This window comes from Amblyraja radiata, chromosome 38 (genome assembly GCF_010909765.2).
Source record: "Amblyraja radiata isolate CabotCenter1 chromosome 38, sAmbRad1.1.pri, whole genome shotgun sequence".
Taxonomy (NCBI): Eukaryota; Metazoa; Chordata; class Chondrichthyes; order Rajiformes; family Rajidae; genus Amblyraja; species Amblyraja radiata.
Window position 1 is genome coordinate 13,480,756 of NC_045993.1, and position 27,290 is coordinate 13,508,045.

Consider the following 27,290-nt stretch of genomic DNA (forward strand, 5'->3'; position numbering starts at 1 on the left):
CAAATCTAACTGCAGTGGCTGTTAACGAGATCCTATTCGACTTTTATGGAAGATCTCCAGTGCGGAGGAAGATTCGTGGTGCCTTCAATAGATTTTAATTCATCTCAATAAAGATGAACTAAAGGCCTGGGCATTGTGGCCTACAGTATGTTCGTAGACAATAAACAATAGGTACAGGAGTAGGCCATTCAGCCCTTCGAGCCAGCACCGCCATTCACTGTGATTCCTGCCTTCTCCCCATATCCTCTGACTCTGCTATCTTTAAGAGCCCTATCTAGCTCTCTCTTGAAAGCATCCAGAATATTAGCCTCCACTGCCTTCTGAGGTAGAGAATTCCACAGATTCACAACCTTCCATGTGAAAAAGTGTTTCCTTGTCTCCGTTCTAAATGGCCTACCCCTTATTCTTAAACTGTGGCCCCTGGTTCTGGACTCCTCCAACATCGGGAACATGTTTCCTGCCTCTAGCGTGTCCAATCCCATAATCCCATATGTTTCAATAAGATGCCCTCTCATCCTTCTAAATTCCAGAGCATTCAGGCCCAGCCACTCCCTTCTATCAACATATGACATCCTGGGAATTAACCTTGTGTAGAAGTGGTTGAAGAGAAAGTAAATGCTACAAAATCTCAAAGTTTTAAAATCTTGAAAAAGAGGAACTTTAAAAAGCAAGTTTGTGGGCAGGTGTGGACAGGTCGGGGCGGGAGTGGGAACGGGAGCGGCAGCTCGCAGCAGCAGACCCGTTGATTGTTTGGAGCCAAACTGGCTAATGAATAGGGGAAAGGACGAACGTAGTTGAAAGATTGCATGGATGGTGATGAAAGAAAGTTCAGTGGACAGAATAGGAAGGATAGAGTTGCTGTCTCACAGCGTCCTGACTACGGGTGCTATCTACACGGAGTATGTACGTTCTCCCCTTGACCTGCGTGGGTTTTCTCTGAAATCTTTGGTTTCCTCCCACACTCCAAAGACGTACAGGTTTGTAGGTTGATTGGCTTGGTATAATAGATAATAGACAATAGGTGCAGGAGTAGGCCATTCGGCCCTTCGAGCCAGCACCGCCATTCAATGTGATCATGGCTGATCATCCCCAATCAGTACCCCGTTCCTGCCTTCTCCCCATATCCCCTGACTCCGCTATCTTTAAGAGCCCTATCTAGCTCTCTCTTGAAAGCATCCAGAGAACCTGCCTCCACAGCCCTCTGAGGCAGGGAATTCCACAGATAAATGTAAGTTGCCCCTAGTGTGTGTAGGATGGTGTTAGTGTGCGGAGATCGCTGGTTGGTGCGGACTCAGTAGGCCCAAGGGTCTGTTTCTCTGAACTAAACTAAAACTAAAGAAAAGCAGGGAGCGAGGAAAGACTGTTGGATTGATTTGCGCATATTTTAATGCGAGAAGCCTGACGAGTAAGGGAGATGATGTCAGGGCGTGGATAGGTACGTGCGACTGGGATGTTGAAGCCATTACAGAAACCTGGTTAAGAGAGACAGGTCTGACAGCCTAATGTTCCAGGGTACAGATGCTTCAGGAGAGATTGAAGTGGAGGTAAAAGAGGCGGAGGTTGTAGTGGCCATTTGGCTTGTTTTGTGTGTCATGAATGATGGCTTGTGTCTTTAAATGTTAGACTGCCCGTTATATTGTGGGTGGAATTTATGACGTATTTTTGGGTGTGTTTGGGGCTATGTATCTTATCCAGAAGCTTAGTTGTTAGTTTAGTTTGGAAGCACATGGTTTACCCTTTGACCTTGCGAAGTGTAACGGAGACACGAGGCGTTTTCTAACGTTTAAAGCGATGCTGGAGTTCGATGAAGATTATAGTAACGAGTCGGAATAAGTTTGGATGTACCTTATTGTTTTTCATCAACCATAAAGAATTTATTCATCAAAAGACTGTGGTTTGAAGACTTATCTGTGAAGAAGCTCTGAAGGCCTCAGACGGTGAGCTCGCATGCGTATAAAAGACATTCCCCTTAACCATGCTGTCCATTTAGCGGCTAGAGGGAGTAATCTCTTGAACGATATAAAAATCTGCCGCTACAGAGGTGTTGACTCGCACTGTGACCATGAAACTTTCCCATCAGTCTGCCAAGTGAAAACAAGATGGCGCCCAACCCAGGGGACTATTTGCGCGCTGGCCACAGAAGCACAATCACATATTACAATCGCTCCACATTTTTAAATCTCTACTCCCACAGCAACATTTCTTCCCTTATCACGTATCTCTGCACAGTAGAGGGTCCGATTGTAATCATGCATTGTCTTTCCACTGGCTGGTTAGCGCGCGACAAAAGCTTTGCACTGTACCTCGGTACACGTGACAATAAACTAAACGGAACTGAACTGAAGACTGCGACTGGTTGAAAAGGCTTACCGATGTCGTGTTCCTGGAGGAGTTTGTCGAGTCGGGGGAGGTACTGTACGATCAGATGGCGGAGAACGCGCTGGTCAGTCTGCACGCCCAGTAGTGTGGTGCTGAAGTACGAAGCAGGAACCAGGTCCTCAATGATGGCACACATCATCCAGAAAGCATCCTCCTCCTCGAGAAACAGCAGCAAACAAGCTGCCACCTGCAGACACCAAAACAAGGCATTAAACTTCGCTGCAAAACTAGCTCATGAGTTCCAGGAGCAGAATTAGGCCATTAGGCCCACCAAGTCTACTCCGCCATTCAATCATGACTGATCTATCTTTCCCTCTCAACCTCATTCTCTTGCCTTTCCCCTGTAACCTTCAACACCCTTACTAATCAAGAATCTGTCAATCTCCGCCTTAAAAATATCCATTGACTTGGCCTCCACAGCCGTCCGTGGCAATGAATTCCACAGATTCACCACCCTCTGATAAAGAGATTCCTTCACATCTCTTTTCTAAAGATACGTCCTTTTATTCTGAGGCTTTGGCCTCTAGTCTGAGACACTCCCACTAGTGGAAACATCCTCTCCACATCCACTTTATCCACTTTCACTATTCGGTAAGTTTCAATGAGGTCTCCCCCTACATCCTCCAGCAGGTACAGGCCCAGTTTCTTCAAACACTCATTATATGTTATACCAATCATCATAATCATAATCATACTTTATTAGCCAAGTATGTTTCACAACATACGAGGAATTTGATTTGCCATATAGTCGTACTAATAAAAAGCAACAAAACACACAAAATACATTTTAACATAAACATCCACCACAGTGACTCCTCCACATTCCTCACTGTGATAGAAGGCGAAAAAAGTTCAATCTCTTCCCTTCTTTGTTCTCCCGTGGTCGGGGGCCTCGAGCCTTCTGTTGACGGGACGATCTTGGCTCCCATAGCCGGCGGTCGGGCCCTCCGCATCGGGGCGATCAGCTCCTGCATCGGGGGGATGTCAGCTCCCCCGCGCCGGGCGATCGGACCCCGGGTCGGGGCTGGTCGAACCTTCTGCAACTTAGGGGCTTCCCGACACCGGTCTGTACCCGAGACGGTGAGCTCCTCGATGGTGAAATCTGCAGGCCTCGGTTGGAGCGTCGATCCCAGGCAAGGGATCACAGGCTCCGATGGTAAGTCCTCCGACGATCATTCTCGTTAACCTCCTCAATCCCAGCACATCCTTCCTCAGTTATGGGGCCCGAAACTGTTCACAATACGCCATATGCAGTCTGTGCTTGTATTGCAGCACCTCTTGAGATAAATGCCATCACCTTCCTTACTACTAATTCGACTTGGAAATTAACTAAAATGCTTGTAAAGTTGAAGGGTCTATTTGTCAAATGCACCGGATATGAGCCGGAACTGAGAAATTCTTACCTGCTGCAGCTTTACAGGCATATTAATTGCATCAACAACAAAACTAAATACATCAAAGTTATCAGTTATTTAAGTAAACCAGACCATAATAGTGCAAAACCCAAAGTACACAGAGCAAACCTGGTGGTACAAAGTCCATTGTGTATCAGTGTTGATGTAGGGCTGTGGTTTGGGTAGGGTGGTTCAATGACCTGATGGGACAAAGCAGTTCCTGGACCTAGAACTCAGGGTTCTCAGGCGCCCACGTCTCTTCTTCTCGACTGGGCAATTGTCACTACTTTCATCAGCAGCTTTCCTTCTTGAACGTTCACAATTCTGAATCAGTTCAGTTTATTGCCACGTGTACTGGGGTGCAGTGAAAAGCTGGACACATAATGCTAGAGCAACTCGTCAGCACAGGCAGCATCCGCTACTCTGGAGAGAAGGAATGGGTGACGTTTCCGGTCGAGACGATGTGATCGTCCCAGCCTCAACTACTTCCTCTGGCAGCTCATTCCACACACCCACCACCCTTTGTGTGAAAATGTTACTCCTCAGATTCCTATTAAATCTTTTCCCCTTCACCTTGAACCTATGTCCTTTTGTGAGCAATTGTGGGCACAATATCTGTGGAAGGATGTGCTGGTTCTGGAGACGGTCCAGAGGAGATTTACAAGAATGATCCCAGGAATGAGTAGGTTAACCTATGATGAGCGTTTGTCGGCACTGGGCCTGTACTCGCTGGAGTTTAGGTGAATGAAGGGGGACCTCATTCTATAAGAATGGGGTTAGGAGGGAGAGATAAATCAGCCATGATTGAATGGCGGAGTAGACTTAGAAATATAGAAAATAGGTGCAGGAGGAGGCCATTCAGCCCTTCGAGCCAGCACCGCCATTCATTGTGATCATGGCTGATCGTCCCCCTATCAATAACCCGTGCCTGCCTTCTCCCTATATCCCTTGACTCCACTAGCCCCTAGAGCTCCATCTAACTCTCTCTTAAATCTATCCAGTGATTTGGCCTCCAATGCCCTCTGTGGCAGGGAATTCCACTTGATGGGCCAAATGGCCTAATTCTACACCAATTAATTATGATCTTAAGACCTACTCTGGGCAAGAGACTGTGCATCTACCCGATCTATTCCTCTCATGATCCTTAGCTTCAGGCAGAGGTTAACTTGTCCACCAGGTGTGGAAGCTGACATGGTGGCGAGGTGTAGAAGGAATGTTATGGTCTCACCAGGTGGGTAGCGATGAAAATGCTGTCTGAAGCAAGCGACTCCAAGCGATCAGCTCTACTGACCATCTTTCATGCCCTGCCAAATAGCTCACTCACTCCGTATGCCAGACAGCAGCACGTTGGCATGGCAAACTACTGCCCCCTTTCACTGCTTGAAATGATTCTTATTTAATTCCGGGTTCAGGACAGCACCAACAAGGCAGGCATTTAGTGCCTATCTCTGGTAACTTCTGAGGAGGAGGTGGAGGTGATGAGCTACCTGCTTGAATGGCTACAATCCATCTGGTGCTGTCGGCCAGGATGATGTGGGGAGGGGAGAGGGAGTGGGGGGGAAGGGGGATAATCTGCGTGAGGGATGGGAGGGAGGGAGAAGAGAGGGAAGGGAAGCGAGAGAGGAGGGGAGAAGAAAAGGAGAAACGTAGGGACGGGGAGGAGGCGGAGGGATGGGCTGGGAGTGGGGAGAGAAAGAGAGGAGGCTGAGGAAGAGGTACAACGGCCTAGTTTGTTCGACCAGGATCCCTCAGCCTCCAGATCTTATATCAAACTTGCTCCAAATGTGAACAAGATCTGAATTCTCGTGACCTCATGAGGGGAGAGTTTTGAATTTAATTTGGTTTTTGTTTAGAGATACAGCGCGGAAACAGGCCCTTCGGCCCACCTGGTCTGCGCCGACCTGTGATCCCCGCACACTAACGCAATCCTACACACAGTTTTTTCACAATTACCAAGCCAATTAACCCACAAACCTGTCTGCCTTTGGAGTGTGGGAGGAAACCGAAGATCTCGGAGAAAACCCACGCAGGTCACGGGGAGAACTGAACAAACTCCTGTACAGACAGCACCCGTAGTCGGGATCAAACTCGGGTCTCCGGCGCTGCAAGCGCTGTAAGGCAGCGACTCTACCGCTGGGCCACCGTGGCCGCCCGTTAATCACGGACAGGTCAGAGGCAGCAACAAGTGAGGGACAATTGATCTGGGCTTTGGACTTTGCTGCAGGGCTGATATTCCAGTCGCATTGTCCGGCGCATCTCTCCAGGCAGCTCGTGTGCAGCTGTCAGCAGAAGCTGAACGCGAGCAGCCTCAGCCTGTAACTAGGATGGTGGTTTTGGCACAGGGTGGGGAGGGGGGGTGGTGAAGAGGTGTGGACCCTAGCAAGCTGAAAGAGGGCAGTGAAACTGAAGTCATGCTCATCCCGTGTTAATTATGAGCCAAAATAAAACAATACTATCTTTGACAAATGAGGAACCAGAAACAGAAACATTCTCAAGGTCAATGACAATCGATTCTGTTTCTCCCTGAGTCGATGCAGTCTGACCTGTTGAGCAACTTCAGTAGTTTCCCTATTGTGGATTTTCAGCATGTTTAGTTTTTAGTTTAGTTTAGAGATACAGCACAAAAACAGGCTCTTTGGCCCATTGAGTCCCCACCGATCAGCAATCCCCGCACACGAACAGTATCCTACGCACACTAGGGACAATTTACACCTATGCCAAGCCAATTAACCTACGAACCTGTACGTCTTTGGAGTGCGGGAGGAAATCAAAGATCTTGGAGAAAATGGCGGGATGGCGGAACTGTCATATGCTGAGAGAATGGAGCAGCTGGACTTGTACATTCTGGAGTCTCATTGAAACATATAAGATTGTTAAGGGTCTGGACACGCTAGAGGCAGGAAACATGTTCCCGATGTTGGGGGAGTCCAGAACCAGGGGCCACAGTTTAAGAATAAGGAGTAAGCCATTTAGAACGGAAACACTTTTTCTCACAGAGAGTGGTGAGTCTGTGTAATTCTCTGCCTCAGAGGGCGGTGGAGGCCGGTTCTCTGGATGCTTTCAAGAGAGAGCTAGATAGGGCTCTTAAAAATAGTGGAGTCAGGGGATATGGGGAGAAGGCAGGAACGGGTTAGTGATTGGGGATGATCAGCCATGGTCATATTGAATGGCGGTGCTGGCTCGAAGGGCCGAATGGCCTACTCCTGCACCTATTGTCTATTGTCTATTGTCTATAAAACCCACGCAGGTCATGGGGAGAACGTACAAACTCTGTACAGACAGCACCTGTAGTCGGGATCGAACCTGGGTCTCTGGCGCTGTAAGGAAGTGACTCCACCGCTGCGCCACCGTGCCGCCGGGCTTCTGCCTTCCCTGAGCTTGGTGTCTCCTGGTGTCATTGAAGGGGGGGGGGGGTCCCATTATTAACACTCAGTACACCCGTCACCAATAACTGCAACATGCAACATTGGTGATGGCCCAATGAATTCCAGTATGGGGTTGCCTCAGAGGCACCACCAGCCTACAGCGAGGGTGACTGTCCAAGTGGCCACGCACCCCAATCCCACCTCTTCCCTTCCCTAATCCCAGGTTCCATTTCCCAATCCTGTCGACCCTTCTAGTTACCTCCTGCATCTGCCCTGCCATATTCAATGAGCTCAGCACACAGACCCACAGATCTTCTACCTCTTGTGGAGTTGCCTCCTCCGCTTGGTATTGTCTCCACCATTTCTTTGGCAACAAAGCACTTATACTTTTCTCAGAACTAGTCCATCATCACTGCCTAATGCGCCCAGGCCGGCATGGTGGTGAAGTGGTAGAGTTGCTGCCTTGCAGTGCCAGAGACTCAGGTTCGATCCTGACTATGGGCGCTGTCTGTACAGAGTTTGCACCTTCTCCCGTGACTGCGTGGGTTTTCCCCGGGTGCTCCGGTTTCCACCCACACTCCAAAGACGTACAGGTTTGTAGGTTAACTGGCTTGGTATAATTGTAAATTGTCCCTAGTGTGTAGGATAGTGTTAGTGTGCGGGATCGCTGGTTGGCGCGCTCTGATAGTGTGCGGGGATCGCCGGTCGGCGAGGACTGATAGCGTGCTGGGATCCTCCATCAGTCTAAAGAAGGGTTTGGGCCCGAAACGTTGCCTATTTCCTTCGCTCCATAGATGCTGCTGCACCCGCTGAGTTTCTCCAGCACTTTTGTCTACCTTCGATTTTCCAGCATCTGCAGTTCCTTCTTAAAAACAGTGTGCGGGGGATCGCTGGTCGGCGCGGACTCGGTGGGCCGAAGGGCCTGTTTCCGCGCTGTATCTCTAAACTAAACTAAACTAAGCCTACTTGTCCATTTGACCTCTGCAGATTCATCAGCATGCTGCTCACAGCTCACTACATCTCAGTTTTGGAGCATCTGTGGATTTGGCCACTGTGGTGCACGTCTGAGTCGTGGATTTGGAAAAGCAGTAGTACCTGTTCCCTGGAACTCCCCTGTGAACTTCCCTATTTTACTTCTACTATCTTTGCTGGCCAATTTCTATCCAATGCATCTGCAGTCCCTTTTACTCTGTGGCCTTCAATCCTAATGTCAACTCTGATGCACCGCACCTTATCAAAACCTTCTGCAAGTTGAGATATAGCGTATCAGCTTCACGTCCTTCACTGACCCTCTGCTACAAACACGACTGAGATTATAAAACGCACCTCACCTGCAACAACTTCTGCTGGTTTTCTCAAATTAATCTACACAATAAGGGCGGCACGGTGTCGCAGCTGTAGAGCTGCTGCCTCACAGCGCCAGAGACCCGGGTTCAACCCTGAATACGGGTGCTGTCAGTAAGGAGTTTGCACGTTCTCCCTGTGACCACATGGGTTTTCCGCAGGTGCTCTGGTTTCCTCCCACACTCCAAAGATGCACAGTTTTGTATGTTAATTGGCTTCGGTAAAAATTGTAAATTGTCCCCAGTGTGTAGGATAGGGTTAGTGTACGGGGATCACTGGTCAGCACGGACTTGATCGGTTGAAGGGCCTGTTTCTACTTATACCTAAACTAAACGAAATAATCTATTGCGGATCATTGCTTCTGGCATTTACCCTCCTAGCATCTCCCCCCCTCTCCGCCTCTCCGCCTCTCTCTCCCTCTCTCCTCTCTTTCTCCCTCCCCTCCTCTCTGCAGTTACTGAGTTTTTCCCAGTACCCATTTCAACAGGTGTGCAAAATAAGTAATCTTCCAGTTTCAAGGCAACTTCCCACTGGTGAATCTACAGATGTTTGGCAGATTTACGGTTCCCACTCTTGTACTTCTCACCACAAGCTAAGATGCATTCCTTCTGGTTCAAGTTATTAAACGCCTTCAAGTACAGCGCCTGTTTGTTATAGCTAATCCAGAGACTCACCTAGAATGTGTTGACTCAGTATGGCACTGCTCTGAAACAATTCGACACGCTGCCCATAAAACATTGAGTGGAATGACACAAAATGCTGGAGTAACACAGCGGGTCAGGCAGTATATCTGGATAACATAGATAGGTGATGTTTCGAGTTTGATACCTTTGGGCAAGAGCGGAACTCGCTATCAAGACATGGAGGAGACGGGGGACACAATTTTTTGGCAGCCACGCGCGCATGCGCACACTCACACATGCGCGCGAGGCTTCGGAGGCTCAATCCAGCGCTAAAAATCGGGATTACAAAAACTTGGGGGGGATGTCCCCCACCTCTCAAAACATGGGGGGGACGTGTTCCCTCTGGCCCCCCCAGGTTTTCCGCCCCTGCCTTCGGGAACACATTTAGCGTGTCAGATTACGTCCATGTATCTTTATGGTTTGGAAGGCCACTCGGCCCATCGCGTCCATGCAAGCACACAAGAAAAGCAATAGGGTGGCACTGGTGCAGAGATAGACTCGCTCCCTCACACAACCAGGGACCTGGGTTCAATCCTAACTATGTGTGCTGTCTGTACGGATTTTGTACTTTCTCTCTGTGACCACGTGGGTTTTCTCCAGGTGCTCCGGTTACCTCCCACACTCCAATGGCGTACATGTTTGCAGGTTGATTGGCTTGGTATAAATGTAAATTGTCCCTAGTGGGTGTAGGGTAGTGTTAATGTGCGGGGATCGCTGGTCGGTGCGGACTCAGTGGGCCTAAGGGCCTGTTTCCACACTGTATCTCTAAACTAAACTAAACTAAATCACCCTGCAACCACTCTTGCATGGAATAGGTGACGTTTTCGGTTGAGTCTGAAGAAGCACAGGTTTGTAGCTTAATTGGCCGGTAAAAAAAAATCATAAATTGTCCCTAGTGTGTAGGATCCTGCTAGTATACGGAGTGATTGCTGGTCAGCGTGGACTCGGTGGGCCAAAGGGCCTGTTTGCACGTTCTCCCTGTGGCCATGTGGGTTTCCTCCGGGTGTTGTCCGGTTGCCTCCCACATCACAATGGCGTGCAAGTTGGGAGGTTTGTTGACCTCTGGACTAAGATTGGTCAGGACACCGGAGGGATGATTTGCAACAGACTGCAATGGAAGTCAGAAGACAGGAAGGAATGGGAGCAAGTGAAGGAAATGACTGAATGCTAGGATGCCGGGAACATAAACTTCCACCTATCTCGCCAATAAGGGAAGAAGTGATGAGTGCTTTTTGTAACCTTGTCGGTGCCTTTGTGGCAACTCGTTTGTGTACTTTGTCTGCAAAAATAAAGAACCTCACTGCACCAAGCTAGGTACAAGTGGCAATAAAGCATCATCGTCATCGCATCGTTATCATCATCATCATCATCATCATCATCACTATCACCATCATCATCACCACCATCATCACTATCATCACTATCATCATCATCACTATCATCACCATCATCATCATCACTATCATCACCATCATCATCATCACTATCATCATCATCATCACTATCATCATCATCATCACCATCATCACCATCATCACCATCACTATCATCACCATCATCATCATCACCATCATCATCATCATCATCACCACCATCACCACCATCATCACCATCTTCACCATCATCATCATCACCATCATCAAGGACATCAAAGATATAGAAACCGTGGCTCATACCATTCCAGTTCCCTGGCAGTATCCAATCTCTGGGTAGAGCCACGCCAGCCCACGCAGGATTCTCCGTAATCTTGGCACGCCGATGCTGTCCATATTGGAGAAGCAGGTGTTACTTGGCATGGTGCGGAGCAGGTCTTTCTCGATCTGAAACAAAGAAATAGTCAATTCAGCAGCAACATTTGAACTTGGCTACTGTCAAAGATAAATTGCAGACCTTCAAGGGATAGGGATAGGTAGAATGCTTAGAGTGTTGAAAGTCCTCTCATGTGCTATAATCATTCTGTGACTTAGGAATGTTGAAACTGAGCCTGTGCAACACACTGCAGTCTACTTTAGTCAGATTCTGTTCCCTGTTGTCAAAGGACAAATGGCAATCATAAACAACACAATAAGGTCGAAAGGGTAACAGGACATTTGCTTATCTGTAATCGTGTGGAATTGGGCTGTGTTTTTCGGAGGTGAACAATGTATATTTGTTATAAGAACACTTGGAAGAATGAAAAATTCTAAAAGTGCCTTCTGCACTAAACATCAAAGGAAAATTCTGTATAGATGAATCTTTGTTCGTTGAGAAATCTCCTAGATCGCTCCCTGTGAGCACTGTATTTGGTGCTCTTAAATAAAGTCTTGATCGTCTTACCCGATCTTTGTGTTGTGTTTTAAAGTTTTCTTCAACACTATCCAACCCAGACCAGACGGACTAAACGGCAAACGATGGCTTCTCTAAGTTCAGTTGGGTCAACTTGAGCAATGCAGATTAATTAAGTAGTGTACAACGCAAAGGTACACACATTGAATTTTATTTTATGTAAATCACAAACACCTCCCTCCCTTCCCTCTTTCACCCCTCTCCTCCACAAAAAGTGGGCAAACTAGTTCCGCAGTTCACAATGATATATCCCTCTTGGTTTCACACCTGTCTCTATCCAACACTCAGCCTATCAGGGAACCTCCTTACACGAGGATATCTGTTGCCGGCCCCGATTTGCCCTTTTTTTTAATTCACTCCCAATTTTTGTTTCCTCTCCCCGATATAATCAGTCTGAGGAAGGGTCCCGATCTGAAATATCACCTATCCATTTTCTCTAGCGATGCTACCTGAGCCGCTGAGTTACACCAGTATTTTGTGTCTATCTTTAGTTTAAATATAATCCATGCTTTGGACCGGGGAGCATCTGCCCTGGGACAGGCCTCTCCCAAGTTGGCCGAGAGTTGCTCTGAACTCTGGACTCGGTATGAATTCTTTCCACCTATTAAACCTGATAGATGTATATAACACATTATAACTGGCATTATTAAGGTGGATAGTAATAAGCTTGGCTCCATTGCAGAAGTGTTGAAGACCAGATGGCATGGGTTTATGGTGAGGGGTATGAAGCAACACTATGGCGCAGCAGGTAGAGCTGCTGCCTTACAGCACCAGACACCCGGTTTTGATCCTGACTACGGGTGCTGTCTGCACGGTCTCCCCATGACCTGCGTGGGTTTTCTCTGAGATCTTCGGTTTTCTCACACACTCCAAAGAGGTACAGTACAGGTTTGTAGGTTCAGAGACACTGAAGGATCTGTCCCACTTGGGCATCATTTGCGCGTCACGCGAAGATTTTGTGAATCCCAAAATCCTGGGGCGCCGCGCACGACCGCACATCACTGCCTACACCACCACGCCTCACCACACGCGTATCACGTACGCGTCACGACACGTAAATGATGCTGCCTAAATGACGTGCAAGTGGGACAGGCCCTTTAGAACATCGAGTTATCATGTATATCTTGGAAGCTAATCCAGTTAGAGAGAGGTGAGAGTGAATCCACTGCCTTGGGCTTCACCTCAACTCTGCTGCAGATTTGACTGTTCTAATCTCCTTCCCAGCGACTTTCAAACAAAACACTGAAATCTTATCCAGGTTTGCAACGCTACATTCCCTGCATCACAAAGGAGGACTAATTCCACTTTATAATATAACCTCACCGCACCATGGCCTTTGCCCTTGTGTTTCTGAAAGCCTCACCCATACATCTGTCACCCACTTATTTCAATGTTCCCATGCTCTCTTCACCAGTCTCCCACCTTTCATTCTACCACTCGTTCAAAATCATTTTCCTTATTTCCTAACCATATACCTTTGCATTAGGTAATCTACTGCCATCCAAAAAAAACACTGCTTTTATGTAGTGGCTTTCAATAATCTTATACTGCTACACAGAAACATAATCAAAACAAAATTACACTATTATTATGGTTAAGAAGGAACTGCAGATGCTGGAAAATCGAAGGTAGACAAAAATGCTGGAGAAACTCAGTGGGTGCGGCAGCATCTATGGAGCCAAGGAAATAGGCAATGTTTCGAGTCGAGACCCTTCTTCAGACTGATGTGAGGGTGGGGGGGGGGGGGGATGATGAAAGGAAGAGGAGGAGCCAGTGGGCTGAGGGAGAGCTGAGAGGGGGAGGAGAAAGTAAGGACTACCTGAAATTAGAGAAGTCAATGTTCATACCGCTGGGATGAAAACTGCCCAAATGAAATATGAGGTGCTGCTCCTCCAATTTACGGTGGTCCTCACTCTGGCCCAGGACAGAAAGGTCGGATTCGGAATGGGAGGGGGAGTTGAAGTGCTGAGCCACCCGGAGATCAGGTTGGTTAATGCGAACCGAGCGGAGGTGTTGGGCGAAGCGATTGCCAAGCCTGCGCTTGGTCTCACCGATGTAGAGCAGCTGTCACCTAGAGCAGCGGATGCAATAGATGAGGTTGGAGGAGGTGCAGGTGAACCTCTGCCGCACCTGGGAAGACTGATTGGGTCCTTGAATGGAGTCAAGGGGGGAGGTAAAGCGACAAGTGTAGCATTTCAGAAAATACTGTTGGGAAAAATACCTCTGTTATCAAGACTTTGAAACTCCCTAGTCCCTACCCTGCTTTCTCCCATTGACACAAGCTTTTATAACATGGTAACACAAGTTTTCTTAGGAATACAACTATCATAAAGAGGGTCTAGAGGAGATTTATGTGAATGATCCTAGGAATGATTGGGTTAACGTATGATGAGCGTTTGAAGGCACTGAGCCTGTACTCTCTGGAGTTTAGAAGGATGAGGGGAACCTCATTGAAACTTAGCGAATAGTGAAAGGGCTAGATAGAGTGGATGTGGAAAGGATGTTTCCACTAGTGGGAGAATCAAGGAACAGAGGCCACAGCCTCAGAAGAAAAGGACGTACCATTAGAAAGGAAACAAGGAGGAATTTCTTTAGTCACAGGGTGGTGAATCTGTGGAATTCATTGCCACAAATGGCGGTGGAGGACAAGTCAATGGATATTTTGAAGGCAGAGATTGACACATTCTTAATTAGTACGGGTATCTGAGAGTGTTCTTCCGACGCCGGAGCTCCATCATCCCGGCGGGAGGGCCTGAAACATTGGGCCGCCGTAGCGGCGACTGCGGAGGCCTCAATAGGCCCGACTATGGGTGAACAAGGGGAAGATGACTGAACTTTGCTGCCTTCCCTCACAGTGGGAAACGTTGATTCCGCTGTGGGGGATGTTTTATGTTTTATGTTAAATTCTATAGTGTTGTGTTAATCTTATTTGTGTGCTGCATGCTAACTCAGATTTCACTGCACCAATTGGTGTAAGTGACAGTAAATGTCCTTTGTCTTTGTCTTTATCAGGGGTTATGGGGCGAAGGCAGGAGAATGGGGTTGAGTGGGAAAGATAGATCAGCCATGTTATAGCAGAACTATCTGCACGTTGTCAAGTTATTCACTCTCACTCCATCACCTGTTTCGCTGCAAGGCCTCCATCGTTGGAGCTGTTTTTGACGATGTCACGGTATGAGGTTTCAGTATTTCGTTTCTTCTGTAGAGCTCCTGACAACCGCATCCACATCTGGGGAGAGACAAGCTCCATAAGACAAACTGCAGCACCTCAAAATGAGCCGGGAAAATAAAATAAACCAACTATCTCTATGTGTACAACCTGGGTTATAGGGTCACAGAGTCATACAACGTGGAAACAAGCCCTTCGACCCAACTTGCCCACATCTTGTCCCAACTACACTAGTCTCACCTCCCTACATTGGGCCCATATCCCTCTAAACCTGTCCTATCCATGTACCTGTCTAAATATTTCTTAAATGGTGTGATATTCCCCGCCTCAACTACCTCCTCTGGCAGCTCGTTCCATACACCCACCACCCTTCACATGAAAAAGTTTTTCCTCAGGTTCCTATTAAATCTTTCCCCACTCAGTTTAAACACATGTCCTCTGGGTCTCGCTTCCCCTACTCTGGGCAAGAGGCTCTGTGCGTTTACCTGATTTATTCCTCTCATTATTTTGTACACCTCTATAAGATCATCCCTCATCCTCCTGTGCTCCAAGGAATAGGGAGTCCCAGCCTGCTCAACCTCTCCCTGTAGCTCAAGCCTTTGAGAGCAGGCAACATCCTTGTAAATATTCTCTGCATCCTTTCCAACTTGACAACATATTTCCTATAACATCTATATACTTATACTCTGATCTTGGATGTGGACATATTTGTGTATTTGTGTGTGCGTTTGTGTGTGTATTTGTGTGTTTTTCTGTGATTCACATCTCCTCGAAAACACGATGCGCTAACGGTGAAATTTTTACATATTCCGATAGAGATTTGCCTCATGATCTCGAAAATCGCCTCATCTGCAAATTCGAATTATTATTTCCCGAGTTCTTTATTAAAATCTGAGATATTTGTTAAAGCTAACGAGCTGATGCGCCACAATGGCTCTGCTCCTCATGGCCAGGTGCGTAGTTTTCAAACTCGCACTCGGCCGGCTGTCCGCCCCGCCTGCAGCCCAGCCGCTCTCCCCCCCCCCGGGCTTTGGATTGAAGCCGCTGATGAGTTACGTTAACCCCACCCTTCCCCCCCCCTCCTGACTCGCAGTCATTTTGTCGCCCCCCTCCCCCCAGGGTTCTGGATTGAAGTCGCTGAACACGCAGTAATGATCATATTGAATATATCAGCCATGATCATATTGAATGGCGGTGCAGGCTCGAAGGGCCGAATGGCCTACTCCTGCACCTATTTTCTATGTTTCTATGTAATTTGGTTGGGCTACCGAGGCCTCCTCTCCCAGCTCCTCCCCCCCCCCCCTCCTCCTCTCACCTCTCCCCCTCCTCCTCCCCCTTCCTCTCCCCCTCCCCCCCCCCTCCTCCCCTCCCTTCCCCTCCTCTCCCCCCCTTCCCTCCTCTCTTTCTCCCCCCTCCCTCTTTCCCCCTCCCTCCCCCTCCCCTCTCTCCCCCTCCCCCTCCCCCCCCCTCCTCCCCCCCCCCCCCCCTCCCCCCCCCTCCCCCCCCCCCCCCCTCCTTCCCCCTCCCCCCTCTCCCCCCCCCCTCTCTCCCCTCTCCCCCCCTCCCCCCCTCTCCCCCCCCCCTCTCCATCTCCCCCTCTCCCCACCCCCTCCCTCTTCCTCCCCCTCTCTCCCTGCCCACTCTCCCCCTCCCCTCCCCGCTCTCCTCCACCCTCTCCTCCCCATCTCCCCCCCTCTCCTCCATCCCTCCCTCTCCATCTCCCCATCCCTCCACCCCCCCCTCTCTCCCCCCTCTCCCTCTCTGCCCCTCTCTCTCTGTCTCTGCCCACTCTCTCTGCCCTCTCTCTCTATCCCCCCGCCTCCCTCTCTAGATGTGCCTGCGAGTTGGGGGCTATGCGTCAGTGGATAGGATGGGGATGGGGTAAAAGGAGCCAATGAATAATATTAATATAATATCAAGGGGGGTGGTTTGTGTGTGGGGGTGGTTAGTGTGTGTGTGACGCCGCGTGCGGGTTGAGGGGACGGTCTACCAACTGAGGGTAACTTTTGCACACAAAGGTGATGGGTATATGGAACGAGCTGCCAGAGAAAGTAGTTGAGACAGGTACCATAACAGTATTTAAAAGACATTCAGACAGGTAAATAGATAGAAAAGGCTTAGAGGATATGGGCCATACAGCATGGAAACAGGACCTTCAGGCCAACTTGCCCACACCGGTCAACATATCCCAGCTACACTAGTCCCACATGCCCGTGATGGCCCATATCCCTCCAAACCTGTCCTATCCATGTATCTATCTAACTGCTTCTTAAACGTTAGTATAGTCCCTGCCTCAACTACCTCCTCTGGCAGCTTGTTCCATACACCCACCACCCTTTGTGTGAACGAGGTGAGATGGGGCTGATGGTCAATAAGGACATGATAGGCCGCAGGGCTGATTGCGTGCTGTGTGACTCCATGGCGACGTGATACACTGGCTAAGAATAAAAAGCTAAACAAAATGGTGCGCAAATAAAAATGACCATTTAAAGAAAACTTCAACCATCTTACAGCAATATATCCTGTCTATTGTAATACAGGAAATTAGAGGCACTAATCAAGAGCTGGATGTTGTGAAAGCAACTGGGACACGGTGACAAGGAAACGCAATATATAAGGAGAATTAACATTGCAGAGCAAAAATGCTTGGGGAAACAACGAGGGAGAAAGGGGAGGTGGGATAGCTGTGCATATGAGAGAGAAAGAGAGAAGTCAGTCATCGACAGTCAGAGGTAAAATCTCAAGATAAGCACAAAAAGCTGCAGTAACTCAGCGGGTCAGATAACATCTCTGGAGAGAAGGAATAGGTGACGTTTCAGGTCGAGACCCTTCTTCAGACAGGAGGAAAGGGTCGCCTATTCCTATCCTCCAGAGATGTTGTCTGACCCGCTGAGTTCCTGCAGCTTTTGTGTCTATCTTCGGTTTACACCAGCATCTGCACTTCCTTCCTACACAGAAGTAAAATCCACATGGACAGTGATCAAAATATGCAATAGGTCAGGCTACAGATTGACTATCATTGGCAGAAGGGCGCGTAGTCAGGACATGAGTAACACACTAAGATTACAGGCTTTCCTCAATTTACAAAATGCTGGAAATCCGAAAAAAAGAAAAGAATTTAGGGGGGGTTTCGTCAGAATGGGAAAGATCCTACAATCAGAACATAATCAGTTCTTACAGGGGTTCTTGGGAGTCATTGAGGCTTACAACAGGCCCTTCAGCCCAATTTGCCCAACATGTCCCATCTATACTAGTCCCACCTCCCTGCATTTTGTTCCACATCCCTCCAAACCTGCCCTATCCTTGTACCTGTCTAATTGTTTCTTAAATAGTACCTGCCTCAACTACCTCCTCCACCAACTCATACCATACACCCATCTTCCTTTGTGTGAAAACGTTACCCCTCAGCTTCCTATTGAATCTTTCCCCCTTCACCTTGAACCTATATGTCTTTGACCTGAACTGTGAACGGTTTCTCCACAGCTGCTGCCTGACCCGCTGACCCGTGTTCAAGAAGGAACTGCAGATGCTGGAAAATCGAAGGTAGACAAAAGTGCTGGAGAAACTCAGCGGGTGCGGCAGCATCTATAGAGCGAAGGAAATAGGTCCTTTTCCTTCGTACAGACCTATTTCCTTCGCTCCATAGATGTTGCCGCACCCGCTGAGTTTCTCCAGCACTTTTGTCTACCGCTGAATGTTTTCTGTATTTTCTGTTTCTGTCTTTAAAGAAACATAGAAAACATAGAAAATAGGTGCAGGAGTAGGCCATTCGGCCCTTCTAGCCTGCACCGCCATTCAATATGATCATGGCTGATCATCCAACTCAGTATCCTGTACCTGCCTTCAAGGGCCACATCTAACTCCCTCTTAAATATAGCAAATCAACTGGCCTCAACTACATTCTGTGGCAGAGAATTCCACAGATTCACTACTCTCTGTGTGAAAAATGTTTTTCTCATCTCGGTCCTAAAAGATTTCCCCCTCATCCTTAAACTGTAACCCCTTGTTCTGGACTTCCCCAACATCGGGAACAATCTTCCTGCATCTAGCCTGTCCAACCCCTTAAGAATTTTGTACGTTTCTATAAGATCCCCCCTCAATCTTCTAAATTCTAGCGAGTACAAGCCGAGTCTATCCAGTCTTTCTTCATATGAAAGTCCTGACATCCCAGGAATCAGTCTGGTGAACCTTCACTGTACTCCCTCTATGGCAAGAATGTCTTTCCTCAGATTAGGAGACCAAAACTGTACACAATACTCCAGGTGTGGTCTCACCAAGACCCTGTACAACTGCAGTAGAACCTCCCTGCTCCTATACTCAAATCTCATATTTCACGCATGATAAATGCTTGCTTAGGCGAGTGGCTCCTTGGAGTTATGGTCTGCTGTAATGATTCCTACATTAGCTGCACACTCACAGGATGAATACAACGCAGCTTTGCATATTTCTGGAAATATTCAACCCAGACACTGATTATACTGCGCAGTCAAATCCTGCACCCTCCTGGCAACCTCTCAAGTTTTGCCACAACGGCCTCGCTTTTTTCTGGATCATCTTCATAGTCATGGGCCGGGAGGAACTGTAGGTAGACACAAAATGCTGGAGTAACTCAGCGGGACAGGCAGCATCTATGGAGAGAAGGAATGGGTGACGTTTTGGGTCGAGACCCTCTTGTCGGCTGACTTTTTGTGCGTTTTGATCTTTGTCCATGTGGATTTTACTTCTGTGTTGGAAGGAACTGTGCAGATGCTGATTCTTTGTGTCTGTCTTCAGACTGAAGAAGGTGGTGAAGAAGGGTATCGACCCGAAACGCCAACTATTCGCCAACTAAATGGTGACCACACATTTCACTGTACCAACTGGTACACGTGACAAATAGATGTATCTTGCATCTTGTATTTCTTTCCTGCATAGATGCTGCCTGACCCACTGAATTACTCCAGCCTTTTGTGTCTGTCTTCATATTCATGGGCACAGATATTCTTTTCAGTTTAGTTCAATTTAATTTAATTTAGAGACACAGCTCGGCGCACTGAGTCCGCACCGACCAGCGATTCCCATAGACATGCACGATCCTGCACACCAGGGACAATTTTACAATTTTTACTGCAGGCAATTAACCTATAAACCTTTGCGCCTTTGGAATGTGGGAGGAAACCGGAGCTCCTGGAGAAAACCCACGTGGCCACTGGGAGAAGGTACAAACTCCGTACAGACAGCACCCTTAGCCAGGATTGAACCGGGGTCTCTGGCGGTGAGGCAGCAACTCTACCACTGCACCACCGTACCGCTCCAATCATATGCTTAATCCTCCTCCCATTCTCCCCATTAAAGAAGCACCATTATAGAAGCTTTTCACCATACATGTGACAATAAACTAAACTGAACTGAGAAACAGGTCTTGCAGCACAATTAGATCATTCTGACCACGGTGGTTACCTGAGCTGGTCTGATTTGCCTGTATTGGCCCAAATGCAGTTGTCTCTCCTGCTAACTTAAGCCCAGAGTCCACTGGGTGGAACAGGAGGGCCCTGACAATATCCTACTCCAGGCATGCTGAAGGCCTGCGCCCAAAAAATAGACACCCACTCTATCTCACTAGGTAGACTAAAATGCTGGAGAAACTCAGCGGGTGAGGCAGCATCTATGGAGCGAAGGAATAGGTGACGTTTCGGGTCCCTTGGGAAATAGGCAACGTTTCGGGGCGAAACCCTTTCGGGTTTCGTCCCGAAATGTTGCCTATTTCCTTCGGGACCCGATTTCCTTCATTTTTGTCCACCTTCGATTTTTCCAGCATCTGCAGTTCCTTCTTGAACACTCTATCTCACGGGTGTCTCTGCTGACATGGCTGATTGCCAGCCACAAAACACGCAGACTGGACCTAACCAAGCCAGTCACTCCCACATTCATCTCCATAACTGAAAGCAGTGACGAATAGGTTAGTGGTGACACCTGCTCACCAGTGCCAGCTCATAGTATTGACGTGAGAGTCGATGACGCATATGCCCGGGAGATTAATACTAATCAACAGCATCGTGTGTTACAGCAAATACCTGGAGCAACATTTAAGCAACACCTGACCAAGTGTGGCTCTCCGGAGCCCCAGCACGACTGACAACGTAAGGGCAAAGTTACATCTGTGGACAAAGTTACATCTGGGTGGCACTGGGAAGAACACACTCTGTCAACCCCTTTTAACAGCGGTAGAGTTGCTGCCTTACAGCGCCAGAGACCTGGGTTTAATCCGGACTACGGGTGCTGTTTAGAGATACAGTGCAGAAACAGGCCCTTCGGCCCATCGAGTCCGTGTCGACTCAGCACAATAGCACTATCCTACACACAGAGGACAATGTTCAATTTTTACAGAAGGACAATTAACACACCTATTCCTTCGCTCTGGAGTGTGGGAGGAAAGCAGAGCAAGCGGAGAAAACCCACGCGGTCACAGTGAGAACACGCAAACCCCGTACAGACAGCACCCATAGTACGGATCGATGTAAGGCAGCAACTCTACCGCTGTGCCAGTCTGTAGGAAGTTTGTACGTTCTCTCTGTGACTGCATGGGTTTTCTCTGGTTTCCTCCCACACCCAGAAATACAGGTTTGCTGGTTAAATGTTTTCTGTAAAAATTGTAAATTGTCCCCGGTGTGTAGGATAGAATAGTATAAATTTTGAATAGAATAAATTTTATTAGCAAAGTATGTATACGTACAAGGAATTTGCCTTGGTGCTTTGCTCGCAAGTAACACACGATATACAGTAGACAATTAAAAATAAAACATTAGAATTTAAATATGTGAAAATAAAATACCAGAGTAAAAAAAGGGTAGACTTTTGGCTGTTGAGTTGAGCTACTGCTTGTGGAAAAAAGCTGTTTTTATGTCTGGCTGTGGTGGCTTTGACAGTCCGGAGTCGCCTTCCAGAGGGAAGTGATTCAAAGAGTTTGTGGCCACGGTGAGAGGGGTCAGAGATGATCTTACCCCCTCGCTTCCTGGCCCTTGCAGTGTACAGTTCGTCAATGGGGGTAAGGTTGCAGCCAATAACCTTCTCAGCTGATCGAACGATGCGGATGTCGTGCTTGGTGGCTGAGCCAAACCAGACCATGATGGAGAAGGTGAGGACAGACTCTATGATAGTTGTGCTAGTTTACAGGTGATTGCTGGTTGGCACAGACACAGTGGGCCGAAGGGCATGTTTCCATGCTGTATCTCTAAAGTTTCTCATTAAGGTCTATAACATTACATTAAAAATAAGATTGGGCGACACAGTGGGGCAGCTAGTTAGAGCTACTGCCAACAATGCCAGAGGGCAGAGTACCCAGAGGAAACACATGCAGTCACAGGGAGAACGTGCAAACTCTGCACAGACAGCACCGGAGATCCTCATCCTGATTTATGGTGCTGTCTGTGCAGAGTTTGTACAATGGGTTTCCTCCGGGTGCTCCGGTTTCCTATCACATCCCAAAGCCATGCGTGCTTGTGGGTTAATTGGTCTCTGTAAATTGCCCCAGAGTGCGTAGGGTGTGTAGGATGTGAAATGGGATAACATAGAACTAGTAGGAATGGGTGATCGATGCTTGGCGTGGACTCAGTGGGTCAAAAAGTTTGTTTCCATGTTGTCTCTTTCAATCAATTAATCAATTAAACCTATACAGCATACATGGCCATGACTATCTACTGCCTCAACAACAATTCAATAGTCCTACTCCTTGCCACATTCTGCAGCGTTGAGCTCCACTGACATTTCTTCCGATGATGTCTTGACTCAGGACATTCTTGAGTAGAATGTGAACGACAAACCTGAGTGCCTTGACTAATGGTGGGTCAGTTTAGTTTAGAGATACAGCGCAGAAACAGGGACTTTGGCCCACCGAGTCTGCACCGACCAGCCATCCCTGCACATTAACACTATCCTACACACAATAGGGACAATTTTACACATACACCAAGCCAATTAACCTACAAACCTGTACGACTTTGGAGTGTGGGAGGAAAACTACGATCTCGGAGAAAACCCATGCAGGTCACGGGGAGAACGCACAAACTCCCTACAGACAGCACCCGTAGCCAGGATTGAACCCGGGTCTCCGGCGCTGCAAGCGCTCTAAGGCAGCAACTCTGTTGCAGCGCCACTCAGTTACATCCGAGTCAGATGTTGGCCATCCCCAATCCGCCATTGATGGAGGCCACTCCCCGGGGTGATGGTCACCATTTCAAATTAGACACCTGGTATTGGTCCTGTTATCACTACATCATTATAACATCAATTCTTCTGTCACCATCAGTGGAAAAACATTACCACTAGATCTAAAGGGCCTGTCCCACTTACGCGATTTTTTTGGTGACTTGCCGGCACCCGTCATAGTAGCAGCAGGTGGCCGAAAAATTTCAACATTTTGAAAATCCAGCGGCGACCAGAAAAAGGTACGACTCTTTGGGCAACTACTCACGACCATACAGGCGTCACCCCGCGACATGTCGACACGTGATGCCTGTCTGGTCGTGAGTAGTCGCCTAAAGAGTAGTACCTTCTTCTGCATGTTGAACATGTTTTCAACATGTTGAAATTTTTCGGTGACCTGCTGCGACTATGACGGGTGCCGGCAGTCGCCGAAAAAAATTGCCTAAGTGGGACAGGCCCTTAATAATTTTATATGTTCCGATAAAATCCTCTCTCAACCTCTAGAGGTGTGAGTAGTGGGAGAGAGTGATCATCAACAGGAGAGAAGATTGAAAGCAGATCACAGCATCACCTGAACATACAAACTAAAGGTCAGGAGCTAAAGGTCAGGCGTACCTGCGGCCGCAAGGTGTGTGGGATTCCGGCGAGCACCAAAGATCGCAGTTTCTGGGAGCGTGGCAACACCACGTCGATTTTATCCCAGGTCAAATCGCCAACGTCGTGATTGTGCGTGAACTCGAGGTGCGCCTGCCATCTCAGTCTCTGCTGCGGGTCTTCCGTGATCCCGAGGACCCTCCTGTGATTTGTTTCACCTCCATCTGGCGAAATGCAACACAGGTGGGTCAGTATGGTGGATACTCTCCGTGTCATCAATGGATCTATCCGTGGCTGAATCCATCCAAATGTTGCTGCTCTGCCCCAGTACCCGGTCATACAGCATGGAAACCTTCAGTTGGCTTACCCATGCCAACCAAGGTGTCAATAGACAATAGACAATAGGTGCAGGAGTAGGCCAGTCGGCCCTTCAAGCCAGCACCGCCATTCAATGTGATCATGGCAGATCATCCCCAATCAGTACCCCGTTCCTGCCTTCTCCCCATATCTCCCGTCTCCGCTATCTTTAAGAGCCCTATCTAGCTCTCTATTGAAAGTATCCAGAGAACCTGCCTCCACCGCCCTCTGAGGCAGAGAATTCCACAGACTCACAACTCTCTGTGTGAAAAAGTGTTTCCTCGTCTCAGTTCTAAATGGCTTACCCCTTATTCTTAAACTGTGGCCCCTGGTTCTGGACTCCCCCAACATCGGGAACATGTTTCTGATCTCTAGCCTGTCCAAACCCTTAATCTTATATGTTTCAATAAGATCACCTCTCATCCTAAATTTCAGAGCTCCATTCTCTCAGCATATGACAGTCCTGCCATCCCGGGAATTACCCCTTATTCCTAAACTGTGGCCCCTGGTTCCATCTACACTCATTCCCGTTTATTCCATATCCCTATAAACCTTTCCTATCCTTGTACCTGTCCAAATATTTTTTAAATGGTGTTATAGTTTCTGCCTCAACTACCTCCTCCAGCAGCTCATTCCACATACCTACCACCCTCTGTGTGGAAATGTTATCCCTCAGATTTCTATTCAATCTTTCCCCCTCACCTTAAACCTATGTCCTCTGGATCTTGATTCACCTACTCTGGGTGCATTTACTCTATCGATTCCCCTCATGATCTTATACACCTCTATAAGATCCCTCTCATCCTTCTGCACTCCCAAGGAATACAGTAATAGCCTGCCCAATATCTCCTTTTAGTTCAGCCCCTCGAGTCCTGGCACCATCTTCGTCAATCTTCTCTGGACTCTTTCCAGCTTAACAACCTCGTTCCTACAGCAGTGAGAACAAAACTGAACATTATAGTCCAACTGGGGCCTCATCAGCATCTTGTACAGCTACAACATAACATCTCAACTTTTGCACAATACCCTGACTGATGGAGGCCACTGTGCAGAACGCCTCCTTGATCACCTTATCTACCTGTGATGCCACTTTCAGTGTGGGCATTGTGGTCACTAGAGAGGGGAAAGATGTAAAAGGAGCCTGGTGGACAACTTTTTCAGAGGATGGTGGGAGGAAGTGGAGAGAGGCAGGTACAATAACAACATTGGGAAGACACTTTGATAGGTACATGGATAGAAAATGTTTCAGAAAAATATCGGACAAATGCAATTAAAAAGGATTGACAAGCAGGTAACAAGTACTGGCAGAGATAGACAAATTCTTGATTAGAACGGGTGTCAAGGGTTACGGGGAGAAGGCAGGAAAATGGGATTAGGAGGCAGAGACCATGATAGACTCGATGGGCCGAATGGCCTAATTCTACTCCTATAGTGAACTTGTGAACATCTTGGTTAATGTAGCATGTGCAGTTGTGTTGAAGTGACTGTATAACTATATGACTCTATTACAGTTGGTGTTACTGCCTCCAGTGTACCGGGGTCAATCTTGACCTTGAGTTTCCTCCCCCAAGTGCTTAGACTCCAGCTAACATCCCAAAGTCTCGATGGAACATTAATCCTATTGTGGCCAAGTGGCAAAATAATTAATGAGGATTTATGTGGGAGAGAGTAAATTGAAGAGTTACAGTAAAAGTAGAGGGGGAATGGAACTATAAGGACAGCACTGCTGGCCCCGATGGGCGAACCTCTTTGTTCTGTTTTGCAACAATAAAATCCTTTCTCCTTGTCAAATCATTTAGTCAATTAAGGGTGGCACGGTGGTGCAGTGGTAGAGTTGCTGCCTTACAGCGCCAGAGACAAGGGTTCCATCCTGACAATGGGATCTGTCTGTATGGAGTTTGTACGTTCTCCCTGTGACATGCGTGGGTTTTCTCCGGGAGCTCCGGTTTCCTCCCACACTAAGGGCTAGTGGAATCAAGGGATATGGGGAGAAGGCAGGCACAGGTTATTGATTGGGGACGAGCAGCCATGATCACAATGAATGGCGATGTTGGCTCGAAGGGCCGAATGGCCTCCTCCTGCATCTATTTTCTATGTTACTCCAAAGATGTGCAGGTTTGTAGGTTAATTGGCCTGGTATAAATGTAAATTGTCCCTAGCATGTGTGGTATTGCGTTAGTATGTGGGGATCGCTGGTCGGCACGGACCCGGTGGGCCGAATGGCCTGTTTCCGCGCTGTATCCCGGAAACTAAACTTTTAAACTAAAACTAAGCTCATAGTCATAATGCTATTGGCACGGAAACAGGCCCTTCAGCCCACCTTGTCTATGTCAACCAATTTGATATTCTAGGCTAGTCCCATTTGCCTACACTTGGCCAAATGTTCTCTCAACCCTTCCCACCAATATATCTGCCAAATGTCTTTTGAAAGTGGTACATTTTGTTTGGAAACTGCTCCCATGAAGTGAATTTGAAGGGGTTACTGCGTTAAGCGGGAGTGGTCGCTGGTGTTGGAGGAAGTGGTGGACAAGCAGAGGGCCCAGGCAAGTCCAACAGGCAGCAAAAATGTGCCATTACCTTCCTTGTCGATGCGAAATCCAAACTGGTCGTACTGGAACTCTGGGTGTGGTACAGACTCCTCCTGAAAGAGAAGCAGTGGGTGAATTCCACTCTATGTTTCCAACACGTGCTAGTAACTGGGCACTGGCGAACCTCCCTGCCCGTAGGTAGATAGTAGGAAATCATTTGCCCTAGGGGCAGCACGGTGGCATAAGTAGCAGCACGGTGGTGCAGCGGTAGAGTTGCTGCCTCACAGCGCCAGGTTCGATCCTGACTACAGGTGCTGTCTGTACGGAGATTGTACGTTCTCCCCCTAACCTGTATGGGTTTTCTCCGGGATCTCCAGTTTCCTCCCACACTCCAAAGACGTACCGGTTTGTAGGCTAATTGGCTTGGTTAAAATTGTAAATTGTAAACAGAAAGCAGTCAAATTTAAAAGAGAATTTTCCCAGCAGAATAAAATCTGGGAAAATTCTCTTTTAAGTTTGACTGCTTTCTGTTTTTCAGCAAATCTCCATTTTTAATTTACGAATCAAACTTGATCAAATTAAACTCTTTCATCCCTAGTGTGTGCAGGGTAGTGCTAGTGTGCGGGGATCACTGGTCGGCGCAGACTCGGTGGGCCGAAGGGTTTGTTTCCACGCTGTATCTCTACACTAAACTAAAGTAGAAGCTTCTCAAATAGAGGACGTAGGGGTTAGAGACTCTCAAAACGTTTAAAAAGTAAATGATGAGCAGCTGAAGTTATTTTCCCCAGGGTGGGGGAATCAAGAACCGGGGGGCAAAAGTTTAAGGTCAGATGGGAAAGATTTAACAGGAACCTGAGGGGGAATTTTTTTCCCCCAGTGTAGTGGGTATATGGAATGAGCTGCCAGAGGAGGCAATTGAGCAAGTACTATAAGAACATTTAAAAGACATTTGAACAGGAAAGGTTTACAGG

The 27,290-nt window shown here is 47.9% G+C and overlaps 1 protein-coding gene across 4 annotated transcripts in view; it reads right to left on the reverse strand.

Moving 5' to 3' along the window:
• Window positions 1-27,290, reverse strand: part of sgsm3 (small G protein signaling modulator 3) — a 106,841-nt gene that overhangs the window by 54,124 nt on the left and 25,427 nt on the right. For 2 of the 4 annotated variants that reach the window (XM_033013544.1, XM_033013543.1), the window contains 5 exons: window positions 26,369-26,432; window positions 23,456-23,658; window positions 14,612-14,719; window positions 10,842-10,985; window positions 2,371-2,566 (listed from right to left, as the gene is read on the reverse strand). In XM_033013544.1, coding sequence (XP_032869435.1) covers window positions 2,371-2,566; window positions 10,842-10,985; window positions 14,612-14,719; window positions 23,456-23,658; window positions 26,369-26,432 — 715 coding nt within the window. Of the gene's footprint in view, window positions 1-2,370; window positions 2,567-10,841; window positions 10,986-14,611; window positions 14,720-23,455; window positions 23,659-26,368; window positions 26,441-27,290 lie in introns of all 4 variants that reach the window. The other 2 variants (XM_033013541.1, XM_033013542.1) reach the window with 1 other exon arrangement.